The sequence below is a fragment of the Rhopalosiphum padi genome, chromosome 3, assembly GCF_020882245.1.
Source record: "Rhopalosiphum padi isolate XX-2018 chromosome 3, ASM2088224v1, whole genome shotgun sequence".
Taxonomy (NCBI): domain Eukaryota; kingdom Metazoa; phylum Arthropoda; class Insecta; order Hemiptera; family Aphididae; genus Rhopalosiphum; species Rhopalosiphum padi.
In genome coordinates, this window is record NC_083599.1 from 79,433,707 (window position 1) to 79,459,267 (window position 25,561).

At 28.1% G+C, this 25,561-nt stretch overlaps 2 protein-coding genes and 1 long non-coding RNA gene across 3 annotated transcripts; all 3 read right to left on the reverse strand.

The window, feature by feature from the left end:
- Positions 1–1,992: 1,992 nt before the first annotated feature.
- Positions 1,993–2,622, reverse strand: LOC132925986 (zinc finger BED domain-containing protein 6-like). Its single transcript, XM_060990340.1, has one exon. The coding sequence runs from the start codon at positions 2,620–2,622 to the stop codon at positions 1,993–1,995; it is 630 nt and encodes a 209-aa protein (XP_060846323.1).
- Positions 2,623–13,685: 11,063 nt separating this feature from the next.
- On the reverse strand, positions 13,686–14,391 carry LOC132926425 (uncharacterized). The gene is made up of 3 exons (XR_009661439.1): positions 14,240–14,391; positions 14,007–14,156; positions 13,686–13,922 (listed from the first exon to the last, which is right to left on the reverse strand). It is a non-coding gene; the product is annotated as an uncharacterized LOC132926425 (long non-coding RNA).
- A 3,087-nt stretch (positions 14,392–17,478) lies between these two features.
- On the reverse strand, positions 17,479–24,992 carry LOC132927769 (uncharacterized). The gene is given in 15 exon segments (XM_060992362.1): positions 17,479–17,871; positions 17,940–18,270; positions 18,518–18,576; positions 18,667–18,882; positions 19,040–19,132; positions 19,245–19,521; positions 19,614–19,791; positions 19,882–19,946; positions 20,556–20,847; positions 20,909–20,995; positions 21,069–21,269; positions 21,353–21,719; positions 21,806–22,019; positions 22,022–22,653; positions 24,745–24,992. Coding segments are annotated over 8 exon segments (1,818 nt in total). The 5' UTR covers positions 22,452–22,653; positions 24,745–24,992; the 3' UTR covers positions 17,479–17,871; positions 17,940–18,270; positions 18,518–18,576; positions 18,667–18,882; positions 19,040–19,132; positions 19,245–19,521; positions 19,614–19,629.
- Positions 24,993–25,561: the final 569 nt, after the last annotated feature.

Sequence of the window (25,561 nt, forward strand, 5' to 3'; positions counted from 1 at the left end):
TATATATGTTCATGGTCACTGCGACTTGCCATGTAGCAGTAACAGTGTCTGCTACTAACACAAAAAATAGCAGTAATCTGATCACACTGTCGTTATCTGTTATCACGGTTAAACTGTAAAACTGTGAAACTGTTTAACTGTTTAACTTGTTAAACAGTGAAAAATACAAGCATATTGTGTATAGTTTCTTATCACCTAACAGTCAAGGCGCGGATCACACAAAATAGTAGCCAGACGTACGGTTTGAATTTGAAAGTTGAATCGTACATGTACGTTAATTAAGGCTAATGTACATTGTACGTCGTACGATGTACAATAACAAAACTATTAATAGTATTAACTAATATCGTACGCTTTAATACGATAATTAAGACGTACAAGATTTTCAAAGAAGAATTGTATTTTATTTTGAGCGTGCAAGCTGTTACACGAGTAAAAATATCGGACATTGAAGACACACTAGATGTGAGTACATCAACCATATAATTTTAAAATTATGTTTATTGTTATTTACTACAGCTATTAACGTAAGACCTAATTATATTACGAATGATTACCTACTATGTAGTGTGTATTCAAATCTTTTCTTTAATTTTAATTAATTAAATTGTCTATAATATAATAATATTAAGTAGTATGTAATATGTATAGTAGTATACTACCTACTAAATAGTAAATACTAAAAGTAGTGTGGTTTTTTAAAATACTTCTCATATAGTTTTCTGCTGTCATCTGTGATTACTGTTTCTTTGTTAGTTTTAAAAACATCAGTTTTTAAAATCAATAATTAAGTTCCTAAGTCATACGCTCGCTTGAAACATATTTATCACTGTAAATAATTTCAAACAAAATAGGGTGTCGAAAAAATCTTATGTACTTAAAGTGAATCAGTGAAAATGACGATAACTACCTACCTCAAATCACTGTTACAAAAAAACAATTAGGTTATTTAAACTTGATGTATGTATATTATATTTCTCTCTTAACATATTTAATTATATGACGTGTATTATAAATAATAATAATATTAACAATAGTAATAATAATAATAATAATAATAATTAATAGTTATAATAATATAATAATAAAAAAGTTTGATACAAAACTATACAATTAAAGAATTTTTGTTTAAAAATTTAATTTGCTTAACTTTTTCTGGTTTTAAGTTAGAACGTCGATCATTTATTAATAATCCTGTTTTAGAAAAAACTCTTTCACATGGTACAGAAGTTGCTTGGCAACAAAACATTCTTCTTACCAAAATGGATAAATGTGGAAAGTTATAATAATTTTGCCTCCACCATTCTAATGGATCTTTTGATCTAGGCACTAAAGCATCATCAAGATAATTTTGAACCTCCAATATTGCCCTTGTGATGTATTGGTTGGTCTTGATTGACTTGCATGCACATTTAAAGTACCCCAAATGGAAAATTCATCAGCTTCAGTTGCAACAGAATGTTGATGTTCAACGCTATGGGTACTGTCTTCTATATTGTTTGATTTAATTTTTTTAATAATATTTGTAACATCATCAACAATTTCATTTTTAGTATTTTCAGACAAGCTGGAATTTGATGGAAATAGCAAATCCTTAAAACGTGGATCCAAAAAAGTACATTTAGCCAGTGTTTTGCTATGGCAAATGTTACCCCAGCTATTTTTATTGGCCATTGCACTTAGACATTTTTTAATAACTTCATGAATCCTAGGATCAAAAGTTTTGCTTTTCATTTTATGACATACTTCAAACAAACCATTGACTATGGGCAAAATCATGGATGCCGTCATATAATTTTCACCACTAACTACTTTTGTTGCCGATTCAAATGGTTTTAAGACAATACATAGTTCCTTAACTATTGTCCATTCAATGGTGGTGAGACTACTTGGAGGATTCTCAAGTAAACCAAGTGATGCCCGTACTGGCTTTTCTAGTGAAACAATTCTTTCCAACATATAATACACACTATTCCAGCGAGTACTCACTGCTTAAATTAATTTTCTAGGTTCATTAATACCACTATTAATTTGATTTTTTTCCAAAATTTTATGGGCTATAGTACTTTTTCTAAAGTGTGTGACTATAGTCTTAACTTTATTAATCAAATCAGATTCACATTTAAGACTCTCTTCAACAACTAGATTAATAGTGTGAGCGAAACAGCCCAAATGTCTTAAATGTAATGTATGTATAGCGTTCTTCATATTGCTTGCATTATCTGAAACTACTAAAACAACTTTAGCTTCCAACTTCCATTTAGTTATAATGCTTCGAATTTCATCACTTAAATTTACAGCAGTGTGCCTTTCGGAAAATTCACTACATTCTATAAGTAATGATTTGAGTATAAAATCTTTATTTACAAAATGAGCCGTAACTGCTATATAACTCTCATTGCATCTAGATGTCCAACAGTCAGTCGTTAGGCACACATTGTCTGCTTCATTTGTTATGAGATCTTCCACTTTAGAAACACATTTCTGATACTCAAGAGGAATTAAAGTCTTTGAAATCGCTTGTCGAGTTGGTAAACAATAATTTGGATTTAATAAATTTACAAATTGTTTGAATCCTGTATCTTCAACTATTTTAAATGGTTGAAAATCAGTTACAATCATGTTTAATAACGCATTATCCACACATTTTTGTCTATCAGGTGTCATTTTTCTTGGTAAAAAACTAGCAATAGATGACTGTTTGCGTTTAAGTATACCGGTCGAAGATGATGAAATAGTGGAAGAAACTGATGAACATGAAATAGTGGTTGAAGCTGATGGAATGGTGGTCAAAGGCAATAATGAAGTATTCGAAGACAATGAAACCACATCATTAACATCAATTGTTTCTTCAGTTTCTTGATCAACCTATTCGATTTAAATAAAATTGATACTTCTTCATATCACCCAAATGTATCAAAGCCAAACTCAAATTTTAAATATTAAATTCTAATTAAGTAGTTTAATAATTTTATATTTTACGTTTAATAGAACTTATTAGTAATTTTTATAATTGTCAACATTTATAAGTAGATTACCTAATAGTAGCCCAAATTGTCCGATTAATTTTAAATTGTATATCTGTTGAATGTAGTAATATTAAATCACCATAATGAAAACTAATTATATCAATAATTTGTAATAAAAACTTTAAGTGCTACATATTCACAGCTCTTATTAATAAAATGAAGATTGAATTTGACTTTTTACTTTTTAAGTTATTAATTTTTTTACTTAAATACTTACTCTTTCTGCTATGGTCGCTGGTACTGTATTCTGTTAGGACTTTCCATTCGGTTTTGGGAGCGAAAGCACTATTTGATATTGTGAGGTCAATGGCCGAAAAAGAGTTGTGAGCTGCATTGTGGCGTGTGTATTCCCCGGAGTTAAGTAATGTTATTTGATCGTTTGCTAGGAATTTTTCGAACGTTTTACCTCTGGAATCGGTGTGATTGGATCCCCAGCTTTGGTTTCGGCAATTAAAATCGCCGAGGAAAAGAAAAGGTTTGGGTAGTTGTTTAATTATATCATTAAGGTCTTTGAGTGATAGATTTGTACTATCCGGTAAGTAAATGTTACAAATGCATAGGGGAGTTTTGAGACGTATAGAGACAGCAACGACTTCTAGTGGAGATTGGACATGAATTTCGGTGCTTTCAATGATGTTATTGACGAAAATAGCGACTCCGCCGCTTGCACGTAGGAATGTTTGACGATTTTTGTAAAAACCATTATATCCTTTTATGGGAAAAATAGTGTTGGGTCTTAAATTGGTTTCTTGAAAACAGAAGGCGATTGGTTGGATGAGAACTTTTGCTCGGTGAATGTCGGTAATGTGTTTGTGTAGGCCGTTTATATTCCATTGAATAATATGATTCATAGATAATATATTTTTTAAGTTATGAAATGAGTGATGATACATTACCGTAAGACATTATACATATTATAAATGTTAATATTAATAATTCTTATTCTACACTTTATAAAAAAAATTAAAACAAAACAAAATGTTTCCTTATAATATTATAATTTATTAACTTTTAAATTTTTATATTAATAATACTGTTTTAATATTTTATATAAAAAAAATAAAAAACAAAACAAAATTTTTCTTTATATTCATAAATAAATTCATAAATTTAACAAATACAATATTTAAAAAATGTAATGAGTAAACATTTATATTATTAATTTATTAAAGTTACCAAAACTTTTTTTTTATTCATCATCACTAGAGAAATCTATTAATGGAATTTCATTATCAATATTTTGAGCATTGGTCTTAAGGCTTTTATAAAACTCGTGGTAAATTGGTGGAACATAATCTAGTAAACATAACAAATCTTTCTTTTTCAGCGGATTTATACAGTTTCCATTAGGGTAAAGTAAATCTAAATTTGCGATTAGTGTGGTGTTTCGTTTTTCTAAATTAAGTTCACTAAATTGAGCAATATCATTGTTCGAATATTTGAAAAATATTTTGTAAGGCATTTCGAAAGAAAATCTCAACCATTGTATCTTTAACCACTCAACTTTAGATTTATCAACATCGATTTTGCGGTGTGTAATATTTTTTTCCAATTTTATTGTCGAAAAAAAATCGCTTTTATTCATACAAATGATTTTGAAAGGTTTTTTTTTACGTGCCGCCAAAATAACGTTATTCCAGTGTTCTGGAATGAAAAAGTTTGGAAACAACTTTTTTTGTTTTTCAACAAGACCAAAGTCTTGATCACACGGCAAGTATGAATGTCCACTTACCAAAAATTTATGATCAATATTTTTAACCAGGACTAGAAACAATGTATTGACATAATAAAAGAGATAATTTAATATTGCGGTTTTGGTCACCACACTGATCAGAGTACATAATTAAATGTTCTGTTGAAACAAATTTTTTTAAGAAATACAAAATGCAAGATCCTATTTCTTGGGGACCCCGAGAGGCAACTGACTCATCCCAGACAAACATGTAAACGTCACCGTTACCCATGTTGTGTATTCCGAAGCAATCCATAGCTGCCGTTTATAGTAACAAATACCGGTTGATAGTAAGGGAGTAGGTAATGTTTTCATCAAATCAAATGTTATAACTGTAACGTCTTCAGGGTTGTTTTTAGCCAATTCAGTGTCGCTTTGAAGACCAGTACGTGCACTAATTGCTTTTCTTTGATGTAATTCCAATTCCTGTTTCAGATTATTCCTATGTGCTTCAGATTCTGCTGCTTTAATTTTTATATCGTATGCATCACATTTTCTACAAGAATCTGATACAAGTGGATGGAAAGATAAACTAAATTCTTCATTAAAAATGTTTCTAAAAACAAAACTTGAAACAGGATTTGTAACTTGTTCAGTGTAGAGTGTGTACAATTTGATAATATTTAAATCAGGAGCCATATATTTACGATTTGTCGATTTATGAAGGGCATAGTGGCTTTCGTATGCAGGAAATTTCTCTATGAAATTTTTTACTTCAGCAATTTTTTCCGGAGATGTCTTATTTGCCGATGGACCCTTTCTTCTACGATCACGGGGAGGGGTACTATTTTCTCCTTTATTTTTAAGTACCCTATTAATCCGCCCAGCTGATACTTTAAGTGTATTTTGGAAAAATTCTTTACAAACCTTTACTTCGCTTCCACTACAATCTAACAAACAATAGACCCGAGATTTTTGTCTTCTACTATTAGGATTTTGCGTATAAGAGCGTTGTTTATTGCAAACTTTAATCATTGTAAACAAATACGATGTTTGCATGTTCAAACTATCAAGACTGTAAAATTCATCAAAAATTTGTATTTGTCGTATCTCCGTTATTTTAATGTGACATTTATTAGAACAACGACAAGGGCCTACTTTTGGTTGTTTCTTAGGTACCACTTTTCCTTTAATATCATTATATTCTTTACCTTTTAAACGCCTGTCCTTTCTAATATTTCTTTTCCACGTTGTTTCATTTTTTACCCGTTTTCGACCCTTTGGTTTAACTTGAATATTTTCACCTGATTCTTGGTCCGAAGGCGAAGAACCTAAGTTGCTTAGTTCAGACTGTTCAGAGGGATTATATTCTGAACCCGAATCATCAAGCTCTGATAACTCATCATCGCTTTCTAATAAACCTATGAATTATTCCCGTAATTTAGTATATAATAATTATTATTATGCATTAGAAAATGCAATAGGTAACACATTAACGGTACTCTACTCACGTTGCAGTTCATTTTCAATGTCCATGGTGCTGAATTAAAACAATTAATGAACATAAACTTTATACCTACCTAATAATAAATCAATTTCACAGCAACTCACTATGCGTTGTTAATAACAACAAAATAAAAAAAAGCTTTTTAATTTAAGCTAATTTTATACGTTATCTTTTTTAGATTGTTGTTTAATGATTTCGCATAAAAATATAAGCTATTAATTATAATCATAACCATTAAAAAATATAATAATCATTAATAGCCACGGATTAGATTTTTTTTTATGTAATCTGTGTTAGGTAATAGTCACACGGATTTTATATTTTTTACTAACACTTTATACTGATAAGACCGTAAAGTTTAAGCACAGTTTAAAGAATATAATATTATTATATTATTCTTTGTACTGTGGTTCAAATGGACTAACCCACATTTAATAAAAAAAGATGTAAAAATGGACTAAGCCATTTTAGTCCATTCTTGCTTTTAAAAATATTTATAACTTTAAAATTCAAAAACGGTTAAGGTGCTGCCATCTAGTAAATATTTAGTGAGGGTGGCTTAGACTGTTTACGAATTGAATTATATGGTGTATAGTTGCAATTAATGTCATTAACTCAATTATTGTAAATTTGTGGGTTAGTCCGTTATTGCGCTGAAGGCCTAAACAAACAAACAAACAATTTTTTTTTTTTAAATAAATAAATTATTTAAAAAATGAAAAAAAAATAATATAATAATTATAATTAATATAATTATTAATTATCCTAAATATTTAATTTATTGAAATGTAAGAACAAGATAAATTACAATTTTTATAAAAACCTAATCTTAGTGAGAAATTTGGGACTGTTTTCTCTTCATTATTAGCTCCCTTCGTGGTCGAATAGTTGATAAGCACACCCACCGAAATTGTACGTAAACGTTTATTAATAGTCGTGAAATTTCGCGGCACACCCAGATGGGTCTCGCGGCACACCGGTTGGGAAACCTGCTTTATACTACATTTAATACTTTATTAATTATTATTAAATTACTATTGTAGATTATTTTATTCAATGATTAATAATAAACATACTTTTGTCCTTTAACGATTTTGCCACACTTTCCCATGCCAATTCAGTTACATCTCGTTTTGAATAGTCGGGTAATTTATAATTGTACAGACAAGGGTGTTTTTCTATTTCTTCCACAAGTTTTATGTTGTAAACGGGATCGTCTTTTTTGGCCATATTTACCAAAATCGCAGACGACCGTTGCAATGAAACTGAACATGTTCAGTCGCGCGCGATTATTTACGTCGCAGTCGCCGCGACAATAGTCGCGTTGCGTGTATGGGAGAAGTACTATTTATAAACAACGGAAACATGAACGCGATTAAAATCGTCAGTTTCGTTAGTTGCGTCGCGTCAATCGCGTTGCGCTAGTGGGAGAGCTGACTTAAGTATATCTTAGTCCGTGGTATCGGTCTACTCCATAGTTGTAGAGGTGGTGAGTAGGTCATTTTAATGTATGTGTTTAATTTGAATGCAATGCGAGGTATCATTGTATAAGAAAAACGATTCTGAACGGAGATGATTTGTCAAACTAGGATATATTATATTATTACCTTAGGCAATTATATAGGTAATTTAACTATATTTAAATTGTAATATATCGTGATTTTAAGAGATTTCGTAAAAAATTATATTTCATACGGTCACAACATTTTTTCTATATTGACGCTGGTATTTTTAATAACAGTTATTAGAAGAAAAAATTATGGAGAACCTTGTATTTTTAACCTTAGGTAAAAATAACAACAATTCTATGAATTTTCAACTTCAAAATTCCTTGCAAATTTTCGCGATTTTGATATATTTCGTAAACATTTGAACTTTAAATGCTTATAAACAAAAATTGTGACGATTTTTTATTTTTATTTTTTCTATGATTGGTAGTACTTATAATATACATTGTATTAAATTTTAACGATTTTTCAACGATTTCTTAATCGGCTTTTCAAAAAAAAAAACTTAGAAAAATTAAAAATTACAATTGTCAATAAATACCTTAAAAAACGTCAAAATATTTTGAAAATTTAATCGTAAATAGATAACTAATATAAACATTTGGTGAAAATGTCAAGTGTAATATACAATAAGTCATTTTTGAGTTATAGCAAAACAAAAAAAATCGATTTCGTCAAAAACTGATAATGTGCAAAAATTCCGGTTTTTTCGTTAATTTTTTAGGGTTTTTCCTGACGCTTTTAAAAATTACTGGAAATTTTTTTACTTTTGATCCCCCAAAGTAACAACTAGATTCATTTTTCTTTTCAGAGAGTGGCTGAAGTCAAAATTCAAAACACTAGTACTACTCCAAAACGTAATGACAGACACAAAAAAAAATTTAAAAAAAACATGCATCATTATAAAATCAATACATTCATCACTCCGTTCATAATCTAAAAAAAGTAGACTACCTACAAAACTTAGATAAAATCACAATTCAAGTTTCGTTCTCTGGCAAATAAATTAATAAATTAAAATCAGTTATATAGTACATACCAATGGTGATTGTATTCTGAGATTAACCCAAAACAAGTAAAAAATAAAGATGAATTTGAAATTTGAATATATGATACATCTATGAAATAATTTAAGATATAATATATAGAATATAGATTACTAAACAAAGCATTTCTTTTGATGCCTTCGATTACTGCCTGTGATTTGTGTAAATTAATCAATTAGGTAACTTTAATTATGATAAACAAAATGACTCTATATTACAGAAAAAAAAATTATTAAAATAATTATTAATATACTATTTGAATTGTTGGCATCGTCAGTATCTAAATTGTAAATACAAAATATAAATAATAATCTATTAAAAATTATAACACCTTGTTAAACAAAAAATAAATATTAAAATTAAAATCTTTACTTACTTTGAAGGTTAATACCAATAATACCATTAATAATTTCCAATTGAGCTTCTTGAAAGTTTTAAATTACTCCTTCTACATAGAAAAATACAAGTAACTCGATATAAATAGCGACATTTATACACAGTAACTATATTGTGTTAAAATGAATAAATATAATAAAAAATTATCCGTAAAAATCATTATTACATTTTTTTTTTAATGGTAACAAAATAGTTATAGCTGCATGATAAATAAATATTTATGTATTTGGTATATAAAAAAATTACATTTTTTTAATTTATCGATTAACTAAACAATGCACGTTATTGTTGTTCTTGCACAAATGTGTACATGATTATTAGCGAATACAATTTAATTTTAAACTAATAACATTTACTTACGCGTATGTAATGATTAACCAATATAAACCTAGGTACATATAATTATATAACATAGTATAATCGACAATACAAAATAATTACCTCACAGTTATATGTAATATGTATAGTAAATAAATAAATAATAATAGATGAAATAGTGGGAAAAATTAATTAGGAACAATTACACATTACGCCTATTAAATGCACTCTAAAAAAGTCTTCTGCTCCAGAGTGTACAAGCAGCGCATGGCTGCTTATGCACAAACGCAAATTTAAGTGTGAGACCATGGGGGTAATAAAATGTACTTGATTTAAATTGAGGAACATATCAAAGTTATTGCAAAATTCTTATAATGATATATCGTGAGGAGATTCTATTCGCGGCGAAACGGCTGCGGCGAATAGTTCGGCCGCGAAATGTCCGGGGTTCGTCTCAATTCCGTTACGTCGAAAGTAATTCGAATACCGTTTCTACGGAATTGAGAACCACCATCAACGAATCGCCCGCGTTACAGACACGATTTAGAACGGCCACGCACACAATAATAAAACGCTATGCCACCGATGACAAAGGAAATATATAAAAAGCGACGACCGGTTGTCGTGGTCGTGACGACACTTTATACAAGACTGGCCCACAAGAGTAGTCGCGCTGGGCCACTGAGGCGAACGGCGCAGGCGCATCAGCAACTGAATCACATTTAATTATTTACCAATTAGCTGGCGTGCTCTGGCAATATCTGGTCCGAACAATCATGTTTATTTTTCAAATGCCTTGTAAGTGTAAACTTAGTAGAAAATTGACTTTTGCAAATATCACAATTAAATTCCATTCTTTATTGTATTTAAAATAATTAAATGCAAATATTATGTTAAAACAAAAAAATATTACACTTTATATCTGTCATTGACAGCAATAACTATCTAATATGCTGAGATGGCTTTTAATAATGTTTATTTATATCTACATTTTACCCAATTACCTATTTGAACATGTCATAAACTAGACTTTATCAAAATGTATTACCAAAAGGCCATTTACTAAATGTTTAATTGAGTATTAACAATACACAGTCTTGTAATAGATACTTTTAAAATTGTATTTAAATATAGATACCGAGATATAAGTACATCCATTCAGAAAACATTTAAAATAAATATCAAATACTTAAAAAAAAATATTTAAGAATAAATATAAATACTTCCTTTTTTACTTTTCTACTAGTTAGCTTTCCAAATTAATGTTGTAATAATTAATTTAAAATTGTCATGTTACATTCAACTACTTAACAATTTTTTAATATTAGGTAGTAGGTTGTTAATGAAATATAAATAAGAGGATAAAAAAAAGAAATAAAAAAAAATCATTCCCAAAAAATTTTATTGTATATAAGTATATTTATATTTTGTAATAATCACATTCACAAATGAACGAATAGGGGACAAGAGTTCTCAACATTTATAAATGGAAAATATAAATAAAATAGACAAATAGAATAATAATTTTCAAAAATAAAAAATATGTGACAACTGACGAATAATTTGTTTATCAAAAGTATTTGATTTTTCAAGTATAAATACCTTCTAAATAGTATTTAAATATGTGTACTCAAATACTTTACAAGACTGATAATATAATTCACAAACATCTTAAACTTAAAAATTCAATATTATCTAATATCTATATAAATTACATTATCTTAATAGTAAATACTTAAACTACATAAAGTAACCATAATTAAAACTTTTGATCAGTTGGGTTTCACCTTTCCATTGTAGACAAGTATGAATTATCAAAACCATTAACCAACTAGAGTTGAAACTGAACATCTCAATAATATACTACTATTACTACAAAAAAAAATATATTTTAAGTTGTGTTATATTTTATACATTTTATTATACTTTATACATTTGACATGTTCTTTAACAACTAAAATGAAATGACAAACTGTAAATTATTTTAACACTTTAATTGTTATTATTATATTATTTATACAACACGTAGTATGTACTTACAATAATATTTTCAGTAAAATATGTTTGTAAAACTAAAAATTCAAAATTATTAACTTTCCAAACATATCTGGTATGTATTGATAACAGCCTAACAATGATAGTTGAGAATAAATTACGCGCATGCGTAGAGTGCATAAGGTGCATTCCTGTGTTTAGACGCTCCTGTTATTACGGGGGCTCGGGCAGTTGGACCCCGTGATAACAAGCAGATTTTTTATCACGAAATTTTCATGGAAGAAACGCAAAAATCGGGTCCAACTGAAAATGCAGAAATACCAACAGTGAAATGTAAAAATTCCCAAATTTATGTATTGTAAAACTCAAATATTATTGTACAATTATTGTACAATTATTGTAAAATTCAAATTTATGTATTTTAAAATTCAAATATTATTGTATAATTCGTAAATTGAAAAATATTTCGTTTACGAAGTGTTTTACGGGAAAACCGAGAGAGATAGGACGAAAGTCGTGAGACATAAAATTGATCCCCATAACCAGCTTCATAAGTTGTATGCTTTTGATTTTTCGAAAAACCGTTATTAAGGATTTTTAAACGTCGTACTTAGGTCGAACGATTTTTGAAAACCAAAAATTTTAAATAACGAGTTTTTGGAAAAAAGAAAAACTGATTCTGGTTTGGAATTACATGTAGAACATTTTAACTCCTGTGATAAATTGTCGTTGGACCACCAAGTGACCTAGGAAAAGCGAATGAAAATTGAAAATTAGTAAAGTAAAATGATAAGTAGGGAAAATCTTAATTAGAGGCCGTATTCGTAAGTAGACATCTGATAAATATGAGGCCCTGCTGGAAAATTCCAGCGTGGGCCATTACAAAAATTATTTTAATATTATGAAAGTAAAGTAAAATAAGAAAGAATATATATTTACTTACCACTTGTGACACCTGTTCAGCAGAAATTACTAAGTTATATCATACTTTGCTCTCATGCACGACTGTAGCTTCAACAATGTGGATGTTATGATTCTTTAAATTGTAGAGATATATAATGAATGATAATTTAAGGATTAATTTCTAAAATTTTCATTGTGCATATTGCATAACAATTCCACACAAAGGTAAAAAATTATTATAACATTAATTACATATACATTTAATCCTAAGCTAGTTTTAAAGAATGATTTGGTTCAACACCATCTAGTGATGTATTTAGTCAAAAGTCATCAATATTAAAATTATATGGTATTTCTGTACTTAAAGATTATATCAATAAAAAATATTCTAATGAAACCCAAAAGGATCATAAACCAACGTATAACAATATAATAGAAATCATTGAAGTTACTCACAACAATTAAAACCTGAGAGACCAAAAATAATATGTTTGTGAGGTCATTGGTGAATCTGTGTGATGTCTAACTATTGATGCAAATAGGTCTAAAATATTAGATGAACTGAAGCTGTACAAATAAATACCTAATTTAATTTACTTACTTTTATGCTTTCCAATAAACTAGGATTGTTTTGGTTATTTTAATTTTTAATAGTAATAAACTAATAACTGTATCTGTAGGTCTAGATACTTTTTTTTGGTATATTAAAAATACTGAATGTATTTTAATCACCAAATTTATATTTATACAATTTACTTTTGAATAATTCTATATGTCACATTTTATTGCTTAAATTATTATTCATTCTTAAATAATCATAAACATTTGTGGGAAATAAAATACATTTTGAGGGTGCTAAGCCTCCCTAAGTCTCCTCCTTGTTGTTTAAATGTGTGTAACAAAGAACTTGTAATAATATTGTATATTTCTAATAAGTATTGACAAAAGATGTGTGGATTTTTCAAGAACAATTATATGTAAAATTAAAAACGGTTGTAAATTATATAATAATACATATATTTTATATGTTACTTATTAGTTATTTTTGTTATTAAATACAAGAAAAAAAACATTCAATTATACAATAAATAGTCAATATATATGAATTGAAGAATACATTGTTGAGTAGAAGAGATGTGACATGTTTACTTTAGTGAACAGATTCGGTATTTTGTATTTCATGATTATACAAAAATAAAATTAAATGACTTAACTAAAGTTTATATATTAATACAAGTCTTAAGTTTGTAATTTAGGTATGAGTACAAAATAATTATTTATAGAAATATAAATATCCATTATCCAATAAAAATCATTATTTTATTTTTTTATTTTTATAGATGAAATTTGCATTTAAATAGTATAAAAGTATAATAAGACAATAAATAAAAACCAACAATCTATGTTTAGTAATAATAGATCACATATTTAATATCTGAACCAGCCACAGAAAATGAACTCCTGCGGAAACACCGAATTCTATCATTTAATATGGAATATTAAATTCTTCTTTATTATTGAATGAGGTATGCAGTATGCACTTTATGTCTATGAGAAAAGAAAAAAATAACAATATTAATAACTTTAAATAAACCTTTCATAAGTAATACATTTTAACACTATAGAACTTACATGATTTGAGTTATGAAGGTTTGAATGTGTTTGTTGTTTGCTTTTACATCTATGAATCGATTACACTCGCATGTGTTAAGTAAAGATTTTGTGGCCGAGATATGAAACAGAATCACCAGTGGAATTCATTTTATACAAAATTCTTCATACCTACTCACAGTAAATATAAACAAAACATTAACAACTAATGTTTAATTCTGTTATTAAATATAATATTTTATGATTGTACATACTTTATTTTGTAACTTATATTGTTACAATCATCAAAATGTTGATCAAATTTGTGTTCTGTATCTATAGTGAACTTAACATTATTTAATTAAACAGAAACTAGGTACTTATAAAAGTTCAAAAATACTAAAAAAATTAAAATAATTAAAAAAATATCAAAATTGAACCTAACCTCAATTATTAGTTGTCTGCATTCGAAGTGGTAACCTTATAAACCATGGTTAATAATTCATTATCATAATATATAATATATGATAATTGATAAAGCGAATTTTGTATTGTTTTTTAATTTTTTTATTCTTTTTGAAACCTATCTATTTATTTACTAAAAAATTCGTTACACTAACTATGTAAATGGAATCTCCATAAAATTTCCTATCGATACCTTTAAATTTTACCGTTACCCATTCTCCTATGTAGGATTAATCTCATCCACAAACGGACGATCACTACAGTTCCCAAGTTCTGAATATAAAACTAATATACTATAATATGTAATTTTGTAATTTACTACACCTATTGTTCAGCATTAGTAGTTGTTGGTACTTTTCATATTACTATTATACATGCACAACAAAATACATTTAATTATAAGTATTTTCGAGGCCTTTATACCGTTAATTTTAATGATTGAAATTATAAATTCATCAATTACCTATATGAACAATAATTGTTCATATTTAACACTATTATATCCCGTTCCAGTCAAATCTTGTTCGCTTATTTAATTGTTTGGTAGAAGCTTCTTCTTAAGGAATGAAAATCAAATATCACCGCAGTTTTGGTTGATGAATTTAATTTATTGATTGAGTCAAATACTGAATAGTTATTAAAGCATTACTTAATGAAGGATCATAAAATATAGTGTTGAGTAAAACAACTTATTATAGAAATTGTATGGCTTACGATCAAATGATCGACTGACTGCGTCATACATTTTAAAATTAATGATTATATCTCGTATATACAACGAAATTGCTTACATATTAAATTCTTAATGCTAAACGAGGGGTATAAACACTATAAACATTGAATAGATGTATTCTCAATGTGATTTTATGAAAAATTACTTCTAAATAAACTATTTTTTATGTTGATGGCATAATTGCCAAACGTCGAAACGTAAATAAACCTAAAACGAGTAATAACGAAAAAAAAGTTCATAAAAATAAATTGTTAAACCGTTATACGGGGGTATATCATAAAGAAATGTATGCGTATACGAAAAAACAAACAATTCGATTTTCAACTATTTTTGCACCTTGATTACGGGGTAAATAATGATCCTACGCATTTTGACCATAGAACCTTTATGACTCGTCATGACATTTATGAGTCAGCATTCGAATTTCAAAAAGATTGAACAAAAACTCATGTTCAAAAAATTCGGAAAATACGTAAAATCTAAGTGCCAAAAAAGAAAAAGAAAATCATAACTTCCCAACAAAACGTCCGATTCCTTCGGTTTTGGTGCCATTCGATTTTTGACAAAAATGTCTAAATGATGCGTAGAAAAAAACTGCTCTAATCACCCAAAGTCTAAGTGTTCCGTGGTGACAAAGTCTAAAAACTGCAAAATCCTAACTTCCGACGCCAAAAAGAGGAGTAAAAAAGGCTCCTACAGTGTCGACACAAGACGCTGATTTTGATCACCGACCTACAAAAAATCAAACTTGTGAATTTCAGAAACGTGGAACAAAAAATAAACATTTTTCAAAATATCCATGGGGGGGGGGGCACAGGACCCTCCGACCACCGAAAGATTTTATGTAAAATAACTTAAAACAAAACTTTTCGTAAAGAAATTATGCGCCTACATCGAAACCTGGCTGAGTAACACTCGACTAAAAAACTCAAATTTCGGAATTCCAAGGCCCCAAAGTGGGGTAAAAACGGCTCTTACGGTCTCAACAAAAGACACCACTTTTGATCAGCATCCTCCAAAATACTAGAATCTCGAGTTTCAGACACGTAGAACGACGAGAAAGGTTTTTCAAAAATATTTTTTTTTGGGGGGGGGTTCGAAGGTACCCCAACTACGGGAGACTTTTTGGAGGGGCCTAACCATTGTTGTACGTAACTTTTATAGCTGAACACACAATAGTTTTTTTCGTACGATTTTTCAAATTTATAATATATCATATCATTGCCGCATGATGCTCGATATGATTTGAAACACTACTTGTAGTCTAAATAATTGAGTTAAAAAATTTTACTAATTAGAAAATCATCTATAGGGACGAAACTGCGTCGATCCTTGAAGATTTTATATGGATGGGGCCAGTATTAAAGGATTTAGTGTTAGAGATAAATTTTTGGAAAATGTAATAATAAAAATTAAAAAATTAAGTTTTTGGACAAAACTTCATAAAAAATATCAGAATTTGGACAGTTAAATAATTATTAATGAGTACACAATTTTTATGTATGCAACGGTTTGCGAGGAAAATAGGAAATCGTGAAAATATTGAATGTGCAGTAGGGTTGCCTATAGAAAACACCTTTAAAACTGTATGCCAATAATAATAGATGGTCCAATATAATAAAATACACAATGCGTTCATTATTAAATTTACTGTTTGATAAAATAATTTAAAAAATAAAATGTATCATAAAGATATTATAATAATAGAAGAATCAACCAATATTTTATAACTAAAGAATAATTAAATTGTATAGAATTTGCCTATATAAACCCCTTCTATTGATGATGGAAAATTTGAGATAGCCAGACTATTTAATCATATAATCACTAATACTTTTGAAATAAAATCAAGACACAGATTAAAAATGCTAAAATAATATGTCCACTTATTCAAAAATTGGTTTTATATGTCCAATTAAGAAAACTAGATGTGGCACACAATTGTTTTGAACAGATATATTAACATGAGTCTTTATTTTAACCGGACATACACTATTTGGCAAAACTGATAAATTAAATTTTGGACTGTAGCAAAATATAATAACAATTGCCATTGTAATAAGTACATTCTAATTCTACTAAAAATAACTTATATTTGAAAAATAGTAAAACTTTAAATGGCTTTCCTGAACATTTTGGTATGCGACATTTCATATTTAGCCTATACATTTTTATGAATATTTCAAGTTCAAATTGATTGTAGTTAAAAATTATGAATAGTTAAATTTTTGTACCCAAAGATTGAAAATTTCTCATAAACAGTTCATATTGTAATCTAAAAATACTTCAACACAGTTTTTTTTATAGACATTTACATTTAATATCAATAAAAATAGCACAATACTTTTAAATTTTCAAATCATATTTTCAATACAATGTAATAAGACATGTTAGTTTATTAATTATACAATTTTAGTTATAATAACTATCATTATTTAAAAAAAAAAAAAGTATAATATTTTACTTATAACAATTAAATAAAGTTCTTAAATAGTTAGATTAGATTTACACCAACTAACAACTTTTTTGTTTGGTTCTAATATAAATTGTTTAATTTTCATTGTAATATAATATTTTAAGAATTTGGCAGTTTCTTTTCTTAGGTGGTTTTATTACTATGTAATACGATGATGTATACGATCAGAAGTTTGTAGACTTGCAAGATGGATGATCATTTGGACCAATAGATTGGCATATTGTACCGAAAAACTGCTATAATTAAAAGTATAAACATTAATAATACAAATTTATAACAATTGTTCAAGTTCTTTCACCACCTCCAAAGAATATTAGTTCATCTTGTTTGTTTGACACATATTTCAAATTACAAGTTTGCAATAAATAATTTGTTGAATTCATAGTGACACGTAACCCATACAACAAGGATTTTCCAATAATTCAGCCAAGAAATAGTTTTCTCTAAAATCTAATAAACAAGATACAGTGAGATACAACATTGTGATGTCAGGTAAAAATAAGTAAAATGATTGTTGTTTATAAAAATATAGTTGAACAAAACTTATCTTTATTACTGCTTCAGATACGTTTCTTCGCTGGATACCTGCGACTCAAAGCATCAAATACTGAATTAAAATTCTCTGTAAAATCCTAGAAAAGTAATCAATTTATTTAAATAACATGATGTGTTGTAATTTGATCTTATTATAAAATATTATTTATTTATATTTTATTTTACTTGTGTAGTAAGCTTGACAGTCATTTAACTTGTGTACTACATAATAAAAATCAAGTTTATAAGAGGCTGATTTTAGTGAGACCTTATAATAATTTATATAAATCAGAAATGTAAAAATGAATAAATATTGGAAATTTATTAATATATTTTTATAATTACTCTAAGAAGCTTCTTATTGTGAAGTTTATTTCTGACAATTATTATAAAATGAGAGGTATCTGAAATCAAAAATAATTTTTTTAGAAAACTCATAGGGTATATTGTATAATTCTGCAATTTATTTAAATCTCTACTAACAAACAACTCACTTCACATTCTTCTGTTTGTCAGGGCTCTACCAGAAACTACCCATTAATTGAATGAATAAATCATACATTCCTAAAGTGAACACAGTCGCAAAAATATTAATGTATTATTCATATTATAAAAAATTATTTTTATATACATATCACCTCAGATAAGAATACTGCAGAACCATGAAGATTTTTAGTTGATTTAGTTGTTCTTTCTAAATGTGAATCACCCTAAAAAATAATGTATAAATTAATTAGGTGCAGTTGTTTTAATGAGTTTTAAGTTTATTCAAATTATTAGGTACCTTATTTAATACCTTTTTGTGTAAAAAATAAATACTAAAATACCAGGAAAAACTATTCATATGAGAGAGATATGCAAATATACCTTTTTAAATTCATTGAGGTCTTCTGATTTTATGACAGTTAAGTAAATATTGTATGAATTACATTGTGGTGTTCTTATTAATACACAATCACTCTAGAAATATACATTTAACAATAACGCATAAATTAATTTAACTTTTTAAATGGATAAGCATATAAATCGATAATATATTTACAACAAATTATATTTGTATTATAGCACTTACATTTTCAACTATTTAACAGGAACTATGGTAGATCACGCACCCCGGCTTAAAGATGTTAACACACACCATATTACACACCAACCGATCTGCATGTTTTATGTGTAATAGTGTTATAACTCAACTAGTAGTGGTTGGGTTCGCCGCGCAAATACTAGCTAGCTATGAGATGTAATGATGTGTAAGGTGTGTATATATGTATATGTGTTTGTGTGTGTAGATCGGTTAGTGACAAATATAGGCTGTTAAATTACTCCGGACATCAACAATGATAGACCTCCTACAATCATAAGTACAATTAATTACCTAGTAGATTTATTTTTCCTAAGCGGACAAGTAGAAAATTAAATTTAAATTAAATACAATACGTACAGTATTTACAATGTACTCAAGGATAAGGTCCAATTTGTTGTCGAACATAGCCATCGTTTCGGTGACCAGTCCTCCTCAAAAACATCAATAGATCACCGTCTCTGTTCAGTTGCTGTACAGATTCTCTGATGATCCTTGTTGTGTTTTCTCTTTCAGATCTGGAAGTGCCATCTCTGATCTAAAAAAGTAAATATAATTGATATTATTCAATAACAACCAAAACAACAATTATGTTTGTTCAAAAAATTAAAATTAATTAAACAATTACCATGAGGTTATTGGTGCGCTGTTGAAATTCTACAAAGAACTGATTTTCCACAATAATCAGCCTTTCTGTTAAAAATATAAATATAAACAATTATTATTTAAAAAATAAATATAATATTGTTGACAATAATAATAATTTAAAATAATTTTTCATGCTGGAGGTACTATTAAAAGTGATACCTATTTAACAACAAGCATGGTAACATGCATACCATTAACAAAGCACAAATATTCACCACACAACTACTAAAATTTATAATGATACATTTACAAACTAAGCTATTTTAACAATGATTCAATACTAATAAGTTATAAGGGAATTATTCAAATTTTACAACACCAGGTTAAGCTTGCGAAGGTAATAATAAATAAGTAGAGCAAATAGAAAAAAAAATATATATTATATTAAATACAAATATTGATGGAACTTACTAATTTTGTTCTCAAGAACTGTCGTTACACTGTTGATTATGTTAAACATGTACCTAACAATAACACAAACATAAAACATAAAACACATAAAATATATAACATAAAACACATAACATATATTACATAAAACACATAACATATATTACATAAAACACATAACATATATTACATACAACACAAACATTTATGGGATAATGCAACATAGAGACCACAGTACGATCAAGTGCAACAAATATGACTCACGAAGAAAATCCCAAATATTAGGGTGGCGTCCAATTTGGGTGAGCAACGTTGAGTGGAAGGATTCCAAGTAGTTGTTGGTCCTGTGATCTTGACCAAAAACGCTCAAGTGCCGTGGACCAATTTGCAAAAACCAATAATTGAAAATGTAGTCCATCAAGAAGTGACTCATAACCTCATGAATTTCAGGAAATTGTGAGGAGTAGTCGACAATTGTATGGAAGCCATCTTCCATACAAAAATTAGGGCACCCCGGATTACCCCTTTCAGCCGGTAGATGAGGCAATGCTAGTACCTGAAATATAAAATACAATTGAATACAACAATATTTACTTGTAAAAGAAACTCAAATTTACCATTCTGAAAATACGAGCTGCCACTTCATGCCTCTTTACCAAGTTCAAGACACCATTCACCTTTCGGTGACAATATCTAACAACTGACTGTAACATTCATATAAATTTCAAATAAATATCTGGCAGGTATGGTCATCATAACAAAATGTTTTTGTATTACCTGAGTATAATGGAACCAACAACATAGCAAATCACTGTTCGGGAAGATTTGTCGGACAGCATTCATAAGAGCACGCTCATAATCAGTAACAAACCGGATTCTATCATAATTTAATGGTAGAATATTGCGTATCACGGCGAATAACGCAGAGTATGTATCTTCTGTCTCACTTCCCAAAAGAACATAGACCATTGGAAATGCCTAAATTGTAAAAGAAAAAAATATTTAGACCTTTATATTGCTGATAACAGTAATAACGAATATCACTAGAAGAAATTGCTTACCACATTTTTGTAGAGTATTTGAAATGTCAAGAAAGATCGCAAGTCCCCTGGCACCTGAGGAAGCGTCTTATAGGTACCGTCTATTCCAACCATCTCTACTGTAGCCAACTGTTCACGATACCTTTCAATTGCAGAAATATTTGCAAAAATAATTCCAACACTTACTCCATTTACAATCAATTCTTGATTGAAAAATGGAGTTGAAGGAATTTGAAATGTTGAAGCATAATTTGTGTTCCGGGGGTCTCTCAACATTTCTGAAAGGTCGTGCAGGTCCTGAGGTAATCGAGGGCGCCTTGACTGTCTCATCTTTTTTGCCCTCGATTGTGATTGGAGGAATGTATAGCGAATGGCAGCTTCGGGATGCCTGCCAAAAGTATAAAAAAATTATCATATAATTAGAAAAATGTATATATTTGTATTTCACCCCTACAATTAAGTCAAATAACTTACCTAATTATTTCACTATTATATAGACCTCGAATTGATGTTGTTGTGATAGTCCTATCAACAGCTCTCTCACCAAGAGCATTCCTCAGGAATGGTACATTTAAATCAATGTCATCCGGCTGATGATTGTGTGGATTTACAATCAAAATGTGGTTGTCCATCTCATTTCTACTGATGGATGCTGTACCATGACATATAGGACGGTTGACTTTTTTTAATAATATTTATATCCAAAATTGTCCACATAAAATTTTGAGTTGAGTCGAATGCCGGGAATTATCCTATATGTCCTTGGTGCAGCTTCTTCTTCTTCATCTTCATTTTGAGCTGGTGCTTCTTCTTCCTCTTCGTCTTGTGCTTCTTCGTCTTGTGGTTTTGCTTCTTCGTTTTGTGCTTCTTCATCTTGGGCTTGTGCTTCTTCGTTTTGTGCTTCTTCATCTTGGGCTTGTGCTTCTTCGTCTTGTGCTTCTTCATCTTGGACTTGTGCTTCTTCTTGAGCTTGTGCTTCTTCTCCATTTTCTTCTTGTGCTTGAATCATCTGAACCACAGGCAATTGTTGGACGTAGGTGTGATCCAGAAGGTGGATGTTTGGGACACCAACTTCTTCTTGATTTGCGGGGATGACGTAGGTGTGATCCATCAGTGCCATTCTAAAAAATCTTTGCTGAAAAAAAACTTGATAAAAACTAATATTAAATACAAAAAATATAAATTATAAATATAATTGAGTTGGTCTTAAAAAAAACCGTTTTTTTTTTTACTGGCTGGTAAATTGCAGTTGAGTCCGTAGGTAAATAGCAGGTAAACAGCAGTTGAAGTGCAGGTAAATGACAGGTAAATTGCAGAGAGGTCTAAATAAAAAAATTTAATTTAAATTAGTTTCATAAATATGATAAAATATCTAATTTAAATTATTATTTGGTTAGATTTACATTTTACTTTCATAATATTAATAATTTTTAACATAATATATTAATAATTAAATATTGAAATTGTTTCAATTAAAAACATACATAATTTAGGTAATTAAAATAGAGATAAATTAAAATTATTTTTGGTGTTCTCCATAATTAATAAATTATTAATTTAGCATAAGGTTAAAGTTAATTGATAAAAATCAAAAAATAGGCAATGTCACACATTCTTCCAAACTGAACAAAAATTAAATTTTAATCATCACTGTCATCAAATTTTCGGACAGTATTAAATATTTATATAAAAATATATTATATTGTGGAGTTTAAAAAACCATTCTTTATCTAACTATCTCAAAATAGTTTTACACTTTATCTATAAAATATGTGTAACTGTTGAATACAAAAGTTATGGTTAAGTTAAATATTGCAGCATGTGTCATCAAAACAGCCATCACAACAAGATCCATGGTTCTTACTGCATTAAATATATTTAGAAGATTTTTATGCAGCATTCAGTATTTTAAAATCTGTAATTATAAAAAATTAAAAATATTTTAAATCTTGTAATAATCTGGAAAATTCTATTGAAGGTACTATGGCTCAAAACACTCGTATTTAACTTAGATAGTGACAATAGAAAAATTAAGTGAAAAATTGATTTCAAATAATTAATTGTACACATAATACTTAATAGTTATAGTAATATTTAATACTAAGTAATTATCCGTGGCATTCTGACTACCGTGATAGAAAACTAAAAATAAAAGTTTTGTATCATATTATTACCATAGTTAGTTGATTTTTGTATACTCATCATATTTCATTTGTAGTGGTGCTCTGATAAAAATTAATACATGTTGCACCAATGTTATAAAATATATTAATTAATGTACAATATAACAATAAAAAATTTAACTGAAACTTCTGTCATATAAATTACAACTTTGAATAACTAAGTAATTGTTATTTAATAGATTTTAGACAATGAGTTCAAAAGTAACTCACTCAATGACATAATACCTATAACCTATACCATTATTAAAATAATTATACTTCTAAGAAAAAATGTCTTCACATACTTGGATACATTTGTTGTGGTTTTTATAATAGTTGTACCATATTATGCTTAAAAATATTTTATATCCGAAAACAACTGGTTATTAGATGTTTGTATAAGTTTGCGATTATTAATAAATAATTTATTATTTAATTAACATTCAACAATTAAAATCATTAAACAACAATAATTAAGGACAGTGTTTACAATTTAGTTTTTAAATCACTAATAATTGTATACATCATCTAGGTTTGTCAACATTGTCCAACACATTTATTCTTTAAATTTGATTTAAATAGCAATGCATTTTCCAAATTACTAATTTAAAATAAAACATTTTCCTTCAAATAACTGTTATAAAAGTGTTATTGTTAAAAAATCATTTTTTTTATTTAACGTTTTTATTAAAAAAGAAGCTTTTAATAACTTAAACAAATTATTTAAAATTTTTAGTAATAGTAACAATTTAATTAAGTTCTGCAACATGTGAACATATTCTTTTTAAGTATGCAACACATTAAAAACAAGTATGTTACAGTAACGGTTTAGTGAATTGTTCAATTTACATACCTATTGAGAAAGTAGTTGCAAACATAAAAAAGAAAATAGTTCTAAAACAGCACATGATGATTTTATTAATAAATATAAAATGGAAGTATATTAATTGTAATTTTTTAAGTATTAAATTATTTGCATTGTAATAATAAGCAAATTATTTACTTTATAAGTGTAGTGATATATAAACTGTCAATGTAAAAAATACAAATAAATAATAACGTTGAAATTGTTTTCACAAAAACGTGTAAAAACTTAAATGTAGTACTTGCTAATCGAAAAATATTATTAATCAGGAGTGCACCTGCTATAAATTAATATTTAATATCTAATAAACATTCAGATACATTGCAAACAATTCATGTAAGAACTTATGATTAAGGGGAAAATTAAAAAATTCAAGTTTTACTTACGTTAACATGTTGAAAAAAGCACCAACCTCCAGCCAGAAGTGGCAAACGTAAAATGACCGTTAAATTTGTTAAAATAACGGTTATTTACTAATTTAAAATTTCAACCGACGGATAAATAATGTATCTGGTTCTGGGGACCAGGCTGAGAAATTTATATACTCAAAAATCGTAGTAGAATTATTTACAATGTTGAATAGTTGGTATTAATTTGAATTTTTGCGATTTGAGGTTAGTGTTCGAACTTTTAATTTCTGTTATCACCTATAATTTCTTATCACGGGGTCCAACTGCCCGAGCCCCACGGTCTATCCAGTGGCAGCGATGGACAAGTTGTTATGTCGTTCTCTCGTGGCGCGGAGTATAGATAGGAGTATAGTACCTCTAATTAAGTTATTAAAAATTAATATAACTACTTAAAATATAATACGTATAATATGACTTATAATTTAATTTTTGTTAATCATTTAATTTTCCTTAAACTACCTATTTTTCTTCTAAATTAATAATTGGAGGAAAATATGCTTTTATATTTTTGATATTTATTTTATTTGTGTGAAACATAAACGTTATTTTTATTCATAATTCCTTATTGGAAGGAAATGGTCAAAATGGTTTTTTGCAGTAAAATAGACAGTGGAGGAAAATGGCTACAGCCATCAACCGTTTACGGAGACTTTTTTGACTCACCGTACCTAATCAATGGTAATAAGACACTGAAGTAAAAACCGTATTTTATTTTTCATTTATATAGCACGTGTACCTAACCTAGATATATGAAACACTTCAACTTATAAAACATTATATGATAATATAAATT